The sequence below is a fragment of the Xenopus laevis genome, chromosome 7S, assembly GCF_017654675.1.
Source record: "Xenopus laevis strain J_2021 chromosome 7S, Xenopus_laevis_v10.1, whole genome shotgun sequence".
In the NCBI taxonomy this organism is placed as follows: Eukaryota; Metazoa; Chordata; class Amphibia; order Anura; family Pipidae; genus Xenopus; species Xenopus laevis.
This window is the reverse complement of record NC_054384.1, coordinates 32,170,988-32,183,026: the sequence shown is the minus strand read 5'-3', so window position 1 is coordinate 32,183,026 and position 12,039 is coordinate 32,170,988. Positions and strand designations below refer to the sequence as shown.

The 12,039-nt window shown below is 36.9% G+C and overlaps 1 protein-coding gene across 12 annotated transcripts in view; it reads right to left on the bottom strand.

Annotated features, from left to right (window-relative positions):
- The window catches only part of LOC108697493 (paired box protein Pax-2-B-like), a 69,166-nt gene that overhangs the window by 44,206 nt on the left and 12,921 nt on the right, over positions 1 to 12,039 (bottom strand). For all 12 annotated transcript variants that reach the window (XM_041571100.1, XM_018227580.2, XM_018227579.2 and 9 more), the window contains exons 4-5: positions 5,706 to 5,785; positions 1,995 to 2,114 (exon numbers count right to left, since the gene is read on the bottom strand). In XM_041571100.1, the coding sequence (XP_041427034.1) occupies positions 1,995 to 2,114; positions 5,706 to 5,785 (200 nt within the window). The remainder of the gene's footprint in view (positions 1 to 1,994; positions 2,115 to 5,705; positions 5,786 to 12,039) is intronic.

The window sequence follows — 12,039 nt, the reverse complement described above, 5'->3', positions numbered from 1 at the left end:
CCCTTAATGATGCTTCGCCAGTCAGTCATAATAACCCCAACGGCAAACCAAGCAGGCCGTAAATCCCAGAATATAAACTATGAGCTAAAACATCATGAAAATAATATTAGCTGCACGGACATGTTGTCATGTGGCTACCGATCGCTACAAACGGCAGCCACCAAACCGTACAAAGGAAAACAATCTGCCTGATTCCCCTTAACTCTTTCAATAAACCTGGGAGAATAGAATTGTTTCAAACATGTCGAGCAGAGCTGGCGCTGTGAATCACTCCGTTGCCTTCACCCAACCAGAGAGTTTGACTACATCATCCTGACACATAATTATCTCTCCTCTTCTTAATCATCCATGGCCCTGCTACTGTCTAATGAAAGCAGCAACAAAGATGACAGAGGAGGTTGTTTAAGGTGGATGGCAGAGGTAAAGATATTTCACCTTTTATAAGATGGCCGAGAGGAAGCTCCAGCAGCAACTATTTGTCCACTTACAGTAGTTTCTTCTTAAAGGAAGAATAAACACTATTTATTAAAATGTTTCAACCTTAAAAAGTCTCTAAAATATAATGACTTTGTTTATTGCAGAAATAGAGCACCCGCTTCTCTGCTAGTGTGTATATAAACCTGAGGGGAAGCTGCCATATTGTTTGCCTCCAGTGTGCTCAATAATATCTTAGTTGCTTAATCAGCTGTGCTTTCTATTTGTTTTTAACGGTAGTTGATGATGACATCTTGGCACCCTTTTGATGTAATACTGGTAAAAAAAAAAGCAGTGCAAAACGCCTTTTTTGCATTCATTATAAAGAAAAAAAGTGGTGCAAATGACCTGTCAGCAAATAAATCATTTTTCCAAATAGGGGTTGTCTCTAAATAGAGACTAAAGAGAAGAAATAGGCAGCCATTGGCTGATATATGAACAGAACCATCAGAAAATAGAGTACAAATGGAAACCCGATTGGATGCAATTTACTTTTAGTACCTTTATTCCTAAATCATCCCTACAAAACATTTTCTGCATTCCTCTTTTTCATAAGAATGGGGCTGCCATATTGCTTTCCCACCATAACACTTTCTCATGGATTTAAGTAATGATGTATTCACAGCTCAACATGCATCCATCACTGTTTTATAACCACTATGGTTGTTTGAATTGTTGTCTGAAAAGAATGTGACAGCTGTGGAAAGTAATATGGCAGCTCCTGTATCTGTGTATAATGTTAATAAAGTATGTTGAGTGATGCCGTGTAAGCAGCATATGTGTGCTGATCATGTGAAACTTTTTACGTGAATCATTTACTTTATAGGCAATAGGTGCAAAGAGATGACTTTTGTTGCCTCTGCATGCACTGCCCCTAATGTCTGGTGCCTGGTTGAAAACTGCCACCCGGTTTCCATTAAAAGTAATGACAGGCACCTTCTCAGCCACAAATCTATATGCCATGGGCCTTAAAACTTCTCTCATGCTAGGGTTACCAAGAACAGATTTTAACAAGTAAAACTGTTGCCCCATATTTCCCATGATTCAATTGCATAGCATTTGATATTACTAATAAAAATCCAATATATGCTGTTGGTTTATGTTAAAACATAGGTACAGTTAGATTTCCCTTTACATTTACAAATAATAGTTTTCCATATAAGCAATCTATCCTTTTCCTTTAAGGGGTTAAATACAGCAGCTTTGCCCTGCAGTGAATATCTACTGTATATAACTTCAGTCATATATTATGCTTTACATAGTTTATGCAAGCAACCAAATTACTAAATTAAGTATGAAGCTGAAGAGAGACTCGCCTATTGATATCAGCAAATGACCAAAACATAAAAGGCTTGGAATGGGAGCTTTTGAAGTCAAATGGTGTTGTATGGAAGTCTTTCCCATTACTACAAATGATCTGGGTTCGGAACAGCTGGTGTGCACACTCTTGAAACCAGACCCTTTGGCACGAGACACATAATAAAGAGCAGAGGAAGAGCCTCTCTCGTTTTTTTCCCTACCTTCATCGCGTTTCCTCTTTTCGCCATTAGAACGAGGAATACCCAGGATTCCATTAATTGAATAAGAGCCTACGGGATCATTGGATGCGCTGGAGACAGGTGGAGATGCTGTACTGGGAACTGAACAAAATGAGAAAGGAGAAAAAAAGGCTGTGATGAAACAGCACTCCTCAAAATTCTGCACTCTAGGAAATGCCCACAATGAGAGTTGTAGTTTAACTTTGAAACATAACTCTGACATATCCTAATAAACATAACACAACTGGGCTTATCTTCTCACACTTTCATTGCATTCAGAAAGCTTACACCAACTAAGCAGAAGGACACGTCACAAGGAAACAAACTGAAAGCTTTTGTGCAATGGCACAATAATATCAAATAGCAATGATGTATATAACAAGGTATAAAGCATATGTGTTACCTGTGCATCTCACTATACCACTATTCCCCTAAGCTTATTATACAATGAGTGCTATAAAGTCCCCTTGGTTTATCTATTAATCCCCAAGCAGTAAAGGTATTGCTTAATGCCTATGATTCATACTCTGCTGATGGGAATAGCTGTGCCAATGTGATGAAACAAGTCATTTCTGTTCCAGTTAGGTCATTGTTTTGGTAAGGAGAAGAATGTCCTCTTCTTCTCACTTGCTTTTCTGATGAATCTAACAATTAACTGTTACAGGGTACAAGTATCTACCCCATATTTATATGTATAATTTGACAATCTCTTTCATTTATATTCCTTGTAATACACCCTACTTTTATCACATGACACTTTAATCATTTCTGCAGAGTTTACAATTGTGCCAGAACTATCGTATTCCACTATTACCATAGGGTGTGCATTTAACTTTATATGGATCACCTTAGGTGGGCATACCGGTGGGTACTCACAAGCGTTTAGCTTTAATATGCGCTTATCTGCAGGGTCTGTAGTTTTCCAGGCTGTATTGTGATTTGTGTAGAATAATTATAGGCACATCAAATCCATTTCCTTGTGTAAACTCCAACTGTTCTGCGGTTAGGCTCCGACCAGCGTTGCCTCCACGTTCAGTATGGCACTTGGGTCTCTTAGGAATGACGTCAGGTTGCTACTTGCCTTATGCGTTTCGTCACATACCCAACTTCATCAGAGTTGTGTATGCGACGAAACGCGTAAGGCGACTAGCAACCTGACATCATCCCTAAGAGACCCGGAAGTGCCATACTGAATGTGGAGGCAACGCTGGTCGGAGCCTAACCGCAGAACAGTTGGAGTTTACACAAGGAAATGGAGATAAGCGCATATTAAAGCCAAACGCTTGTGAGTACCCACCCGTATGCCCACCTAAGGTGATCCATATAAAGTTAAATGCACACCCTATGGTAATAGTGGGTTATCGTTGAACAGCAACAATTGTAAAACATACTACACTTAGATTGTCTTCTTGCTTTATTCTATTCCCTAAGCTTTCACTTTAGCGCCGACTCAAAAGGACTTTTGATATTTGAAGTTTTACCCGAGGAGGAACGGGTTTTCTGAGTCGGAACAAAGGGAAGAATTCCAGAAACTGTGGTCACCTATGTTAAGCGCATTTTAAAACTATCGTATTGCCTGTCTTGTTATCCATATGAAACATAAAGAACAACAGTTCTAGCTTAATAAATTGATAATATCACTGAGCTTTAATTTCTGCGTGAAATATTATTCAATATCTTAATGGTCCCTTTATTCCACTACACTCCAGGGTCCATTTGTATCCAATCACCATCTTCTAACTGGTTGCATACATAAACATGCCATGCTGGTGATCCATTATAAATCTGAAATGCACTGTATAGTTTAATTACACAACATAGCTGCAAGCCCATAGCTTAAGGTGGAGTAAATTTTAAAAAAAAATGTATGAGATAAACCGAATTTATAAGCTAAATGAAGGAGATGCCCATCCATAAAGAAAGAAAAATAATGTCATTGTAAGTAACTTTTCAATATACATAATTTGATTTGTTTTAAATACCATGACACCGTTGCTTGTAAGACCACAAAAATGCCATCCACTCTATCATGTCTATCCAGAGCCATACATCGGCCACTACTCTTTTCTAACACTGAATTGTGTGCTCAAACCTCTAGGGGTCAACTTTCAAATTTTGGACACCACCAATGAGGGGGTCAACTAGTGTTAGGGTTTAACAAATACATAGGGGCAATCTAAGCAAAGGTTTCTTCAGACTTTATAACAACAAGCCCTATACAGGTATGAATCTATTATCTGGAATGTTTGGTGTAATAACCTCATCCTGTGTGGACATTTTGGTTAAAGACATTACTACTGTTGTCACACTTGACAAAGAGCTATGCTCGAAACATGTAGTGTTTAAATAAACAGCACCTTTTTGCAGCAACCCACTGGGTATTATTGAAGTTCATCACCACCACTATATTTAAATCACTACTGTTTGTCCCACTGCTATCCAGGCAGTTTTTCACATTTTCCATAATGTAAAGCATCTTGCTTTGGGGCTACAAATCTATTTTATAATTAAAAAAACAATAGGATAATCGTGACACCAATGTGGGTTCATGGTATCTTGGTTTGCCGAGCACAAAGTTCTCTTTTTTAATTTTAAAGAGAAAGACAATCTGTGAAAAAAAACTGTTTCTTTAATTAGCACACTAAGGGTGATGACATTGCTGTACTTGGGAACTTTCTGGATAACAGGGTTACTGGATAATAAATTCCATACCTCTACCAACAGGATCAAACAATAAATCAGGTCACCTGGATAGAAACTTCAAAATACACATATCATGCCAGTTTCCGTATTCCAGAATACAGAGCATTACTCTGCATGCATGTAGCACTGGCAATGCTTAAATAATGGTGTACATCTCTTTGTACATCTCTTTGATGTATACATCTCCCACCCACAAAGATAAGTGGGGCCTTTCCTGGCAATGCTGTAAATCCAAATTTAGCCACTTTTGGTGCCACAGCTCTTGCGGCCTATAATTCTTAGCATTACTCTAGCAGCTCAATGACATAGGGTTTCTGAGAATTAGAGCTCTATCATTTCCTGAGCGCTGAAGGTTGCCTTTCTATACAGTAAATTATCCCTAGATGTTTTCAGTGAGCACCTTATTGCTAAACGAATGCTTCACTGTGTATGGTACTTAAAGATCATATTTCAGTATGTGATATATATATTTTAATATCATATTGGTCTTAGAGTAACATTCACTTTTATAACATACTGTGAATTCTCTTTAAATGTTCATGCCCATACAAAAGTGAGATTTCTCAGCACCTCATTGGGGAATTTTATTATGAAAATGGAAAAACGGCTTCACTGATGAAAGGAGATTGTGGGTCTATTTACTAAATAGGTGTTAACTTGCATTGTTGAAAATACTCATAGCAATCGATCGGATCTTTCATTTTCTGAACTGATCAAAACTACTGCTATGGTAGTAAATGAGCCACTGCACGTGTAAATATAAATTCCCAATTTGCAGAAGACACACAATAAATTTAACACAATAAATATGGAAAGTTAGATGGATACCCAACAAGAAAGATAAATCAACAGATAGATAGATAGATAGATAGATAGATAGATAGATAGATAGATAGATAGATAGATAGATAGATGGATGGATAGATGATAGATAGATAGATAGAGATTAACTTTAATTCTAAATTCTATGCAATATTTGAATTCAATTACCGAGAGTATGCCCAGGCGTGCTGACTGGTGTTCCATCAGGTGTTGGATGGAACGGCTGTTGGACTTTTGTTCTGATAATTCTGTAGGAAAAGAACATCATGTTTACCACATGCATTTCAGAAAATCTTGTGTTTCATCTGTATGATGTAAATTTAACACAAATAATTCATTTCAAAATAAGTTTGTGGACGCAAGACTACAATTTTCTTCATGGAGGGAATGAACATAACAAACATGGCACAAGGTCATTGATGTCTGTTTAATGAATCAGTAGTTAATAACAAGACTAACATCGCATGAACTACAGTAAAGGATTATACAGAAGTTTCCAAAGAATAACCACACCCAAGGATACTGGAGTGTTCTTTGGGGGGGGAGGATGACAAAAAAAATACTGAATGAAAAATAAGCATTTTAGAAGAATTCATCGACAGCATGTTCTATACAGAAACAATTATATACTGCCTACACTGAGCATGTATTTGATTATTCCCACACCTCATCTGTGTTGAGTGAGGTAGGAGGTTTTGTTCCTTCATACATGTCCTCTAGTTGGTTAATTAATACAAAAGACAAGTGTTCCATTTTAAAGCATAACTAATGACTTGGGACATGATGACAGCTCAAGCAGATTAATGGTGGCAATTCCTTTTAAGTCATAACAAGGTTTCAAAGACAATGAAGCTGTAAAATGAGTAATGAAAATGAAAAGGGAAAGGGCTGAATTTGGACTGGACAACAGAACTGGGGAACTGTTTTAACAGGTTTGCTACATAGGCAACTAAATATATAGCCAATCTCCGGTACCGCTCTCTCTCTCTCTCTCTCTCTCTCTCTCTCTCTCTCTCTACATATATATATAGTTATTGAGCATCAGAGAACAGTCATTTATGTATTTCAATAAAAATACAATCTGGAAACTACTTAGTATCTGGGCTGCTTATATAGAAAGATGACTTGTGATTTGATGGCTCATTGTATTATATTACTATCAATGGCTTGCAATATACTGTATGTTATGTTCACAGAATGTGTTTCCCTTCTTGGGCATGCAAACAATTTGCCATCATATACATAGAATTTTGGGTATCTTCTTCCACTGAGAACACATTTGCTTTGATGTGAAACCATTGTTTTGTGAATTACCTGCGAATTGCACTCAAACGTACATACCTCAAAAGCTGTGATTTTTAACACAAAGGCAGAGATTCCCCCCGCCAAGCCCAGTTTATGAGTTATTGTGTCTCAATACACTAACTTTACAATGTGTTCTCAATGCATAACCTGATACCTGTGTAACAAAGGTTACACTGTCAATAAAATGTCACCTGGCTAAAGAATTACACCGATTTACGTCCATTTTACCGTTTGTATGTTTATTTTAGTAAATACAAGGTTGTTTTAAGGATACCAGACTTGTTTCTTAAACAAACACATAATAAGTGCAGACACAGGAAAAATCTTTACTATCCTGTGTATGGCTTTTACTGTATTTAATATTGTAGAGATCCCTTATCAAACACTACTAGGTTTGTTGGCACTATTTTAATTGTTTTCATTTTGGACACTATGGAAGGTAACCTTTTAGAAATTTGCCATTAGTCACCATTTTCAGATGGCATTTCCCAAGACATGGCACACTTTAGGGCACAATGTGACAATGACTACCATACATGCCATGCCAAACCTATAATTACACTCAAATGTCTATGTTCATTTGGTCAATAAGGACCTGGAGCATTTGACAGTCTAATATATTAATATAAAACAAGGACCTGGAACATTTGAGACAGAATAATATAGGCGGCTTCTGATTAACCCCATCTTTCAATTTCCAAATGCTTAATTGTTGAATGCTACCAACATATTGCATAATGTGCTTTTGTTATGATAACACTACAGTTGCCTGTTTTCTCAACAGTTTTACCCATTGCATAGTTATCAGCAAACTTTGTTTCCAGCCATGCTTAGTCAACAAAATTCTTAGTAAAGGTTGAGTTTAATGTTTGGGCATTGGTTATTCTTCAGCAGAGACATGTGCTGTCATTTACATGCAAAATCTGCAAGGGTAAAATAAATACCTAATATTAATTCATTTATGCAGACTCATGTTTAAGTAAAAATGCTAAATAATTAAAAATTACACAGCACAAACATGCCGTTCTCAAACATTTTTATATCGTTGGGGCGGAGGGGGTCTGAAGCCATTTCAGCATAAAGAATTCTGTTTATTAATTCCTCGCCGTGTCTAATCTTCCTATTGACCATTTTTTAGTTTCTTTCTATTTCTTATTCCCAAGCTAGTCTCTTTAGCGTTCTATCTGAAAACACCCCGAAGTACCATTCTGGATGTTTGCGTTTATTGATTTCACCACCTCAGTGAAACCAGAGGTTGGGGATGGGGTGCAGGCAAAGAGATGTAAATAGAAAACTATAAATTATTTCTGACAGTAAAGCAATAGTGTCAGAGTGCTGAGCACAAGTCCTATGTCACTATTAGATTCCTCTTAGCCTGATGACTCTGTAGAAAAGGTTAAATGTCTGATGGAACCAAACACCTACAGGGCCAAAGCAACCTAGAGGCTAAACAAGTGATACCGGGCAGCTATATCAATGCTTGAAGCTACTAATATTTATCTACCTATTGATTGCAGCTCATAGCTCATACATCTCAAAGCATATTGGCAAAGCTGCAAGTTCAGGATGTATGAAATCCCATAAAATGCAATTTTATTTCATCATGCACATACAATCCTTAATATAAAAGTGGAATAAGTATACAGCAGCATTTTTGTTGAAAAGCATTTAGCTCTAGGAACACAAAGGCGCAGATTTATCAACGGTCCAATTTCGAAGTAAAAAATACTTCGAAATTCGAATATTTGGGTATTCTGCAGTCTAAGTAAAATCATTTGATCAAATGATTAAATCCATCGAATCGGACGATTCGAACGATTTTATCGTACGATCAAACGATTTTACTCGACTTAAAAAAAACTTAGAAAAAAGCTGTAGAAGGTCCCCATAGTCTCACATAGCACTTTGGCAGGTTTAATTTGGCGAAGTATTGAAGTCAAAGTTTTTTTAAAGAGACAGTACTTCAATTATCAAATGGACGAATATTCTAACTATTTTACTTCTAATTGAATTCAAAGTCGTAGTATCCTATTCGATGGTCGAAGTATCCAAAAAATTACTTTGAATTTCAAATTTTTTTTATTCGAAAATTCCCTTGAATTCACTTCGACCCTTGATAAATCTGCCCCAAAGTTAAATAACCTGCAACACTATAAGGGGGTATGCAAGTTTGTTACATATTTAATAATGCATTATTCAAATCCGCTATGAAAGATACCATATACTTTGCAGAAGAAATGTGCCTTTTATATTATTTGTAGATAATTTTACACTTTTCCCCTTCACCCATTCTAGATTGCCTAGTCTCACTATAGAAACAAAGTTACCAAAGGAGAATTAGTGCTTTATATTTAAAAGTTAATACAGAATACACCTCAGGCTACCACAACAATGTTAATCCTTTTTCCATCTCCTCAGGTAGAGAATTACTGCACCCAATTTGCCTGTCCTGTCCCATTTAAGAGCCGGTAATGGTGCAATATCTATGGACCTTCCTACTCTCATTGCTAGACTAACTTCCCAAATCTGGAAGCAGATTTGTGGACTAATAATTACTTCTGAGATCTGGAAGCAGAAGTACCTCAGCTGCTCATTGCCTTCAGGATAAAGCTCTAGCTGAACCTTTGGTTTGTAAAATGTAATGGGATCTGCAAAGGGGGTGTAACTTTTTTAACTAAACACTGTCCCTTTCATTTCACCAGAAACATTTAACTTTGATCCTTAATGTGTTAAGACTTAGTTCCCTGAGCTTCTCACCAAGCGTTTGGAGAAGTTACATTGACTAAGCTAAGTTAGATGCAGGGGTTAAATGCACGAGGATCTTAATTTCTACAGTATTATAAGGATTTCTTTTACAGGCATGGTATTGGAGTTTTGCACGTGGGCAACAAGTACATTCACCAGGCCGCCTATTTGTAAGAGACCCTAGTCTTGTACTTATAGTCTACAGGGCATTCTTCTAATAGTTATTTTCATTAAACTGGCAAAAAAAAAACCTGTACATGTGTGTCATGGTTGTGAAAGTACTGTGTGTGGCATTGCTGTGAAACTACTGTCAGTTTTGTTTTGATTACATTTTTCTTCCAGAAATACCCCTCTATATCACCATGTAAACAAACATTTCTGTGAGTCAACCACCTGAACTAAATGACGACTGTTTTCTTTTGGGTCTCTGTGTACGGATGATTGACTTGCAAACGGAATTATACAATGATTTCCTCATACTTATGCCTATAATTTGGTAACTAGTAAAGGGGAACTTGGATGTCCTGTCAGATATTTGCCAGTATTTTTAAGCACACAAGTCTAAGCCTGTGAACAGTTTCGAATTTTTGCCTGGTGGTGTAAGTTCCGCAGTATCGGTATCTGATACCGCTGTATCTGACAATTACATTTAGAATGTAGAGAAATACTCCTTTATTTCAAAACTTGGCATGCTGAATGCATGAGTATTACTGTATGACATACTTCCAAATACCTCAAAGTCATGTAAAACTAAATTAACAAAGTATGGCTAAATGCTAGGGACACTTGTAATATAAACCTGAATTAATGACCAGAGTTCCCTGTGTTGCCCAACGTGAGGCTTTTTATATATTTTATATATTTTTCCCTTCTCCTCCAGTCTCGTGTGCTGATATTTTTCCAGGAAAATCTAAAGTATTTGTGAAAATCAGCAGAGCAAAGGCCTATTATTGCCAGCTTCCGCCTACAGTCTCTTGTGAATTGATTGTAACAATGGCCTTCGCAGGCCGCCAGCACAGATACCAACTCTTGCTTTCAAAGAACTTCTTACTTAGTTCTAAAAAACCAGAGTAACAGATGTCAGTAAGAAAAAGACCCATTATGATCCTACTAGCTAAGAACAGTTCGATAACAGCTAAAAAGGGAAACATTACCCTTAACTTTCCAAAGGGCCAGAAAAAAATGGTAATATAAACGTATACACGCCATTATTGTTTTTCTTTTAATATAAAGGGCAAGATTAACAATGAAAAAAAGGAGATTTCTCCACCAAAGCTATACTTAAGACACATAAAAAATAAAAAGTATCCAGGTTTTCATTTTAATTTAAACTTAGCTTCATAAGAATTGATTGACCACCTGACTAAATTCAGGGACTTTATTCAGGAGTCATGTTCATTCTATTGAATAAGCAATTTGGGAGGGTGAATTAACTGCCGTTGCTAGAAAGTCCCCGAAGAAATATTAAAATTGCTGGCAGACCAAATCAATACTCACTGAACACCCTGTATGAGTGGCCTTGACTTTTTCTATAATGGATATGCAGAGAACACTTTGCTAGATAAAGGGGGATTCCTCTGCACACACCACTGTCTGTCAGTTTCAATAACAACTGATCTGCTGTGAAAGAAAAAAATATATAAATGATCATGTTTCTTCAATTGCCCTCTCTTTTTCTCTCAATCATTCTGCACCAAAGCATACAGGGCAGTGCATAACAAACACATACACAGCTGTTTATTGGTGTTTCTGTGTCTTTAGTAACACTGTTTGATCATATCTGACACTAGTAAAAGTCAAGATTATAACATTATAAGATACAGGGGCAAGATCAAAATGGCACTGTATACAGAGTCTTTAGTAAATCAGTTCTTGCCCGAATGTCGGCCACTTGACTATGACTATGTAACACAAGCTGACTTCTGAAAAGGCTGATGGATATTTTAAAGAACAATAATCAAAAGCAGTATGTTGCATAGTGACTTTAACCTCGTGGCTGAGGGCTATTTCGGCTGCCACATGTCATGTAAGGGGATTTGGAACCCTTGTTACAATGGGGAGAATAATTCTGAACCTCTATATCCACTGAAAACCTTTTACTTTATAATTCTGTAAACAAACGTTAATAGTTTTACATGCCAGAAAGGTCTAAAACACATTGAGACCTAGACTAAAGGGATTGGGCATTTCTGGATGTTTCTTGGCATTTTCCCAGCAGTTTGTGTTTTATATCATTTATCAACACTATTCTTGGCTGTCTGGATTTTTCATCAGAAGTTCGCCGGGTTAAAACAGTTGTTCCCAGTGCAGCGAGAGCTTAGAAGGCTGTGCAAGGAGCTGATTCATAAAGTGCCCCAAAAAACATGTCTTTAAAGCAGTGTCTGTAAAATCCTTTCTGTGTTATTTAGATATTGTTTATTAAAATAAATATCTTTTTTTTAGCCTGCCCCCA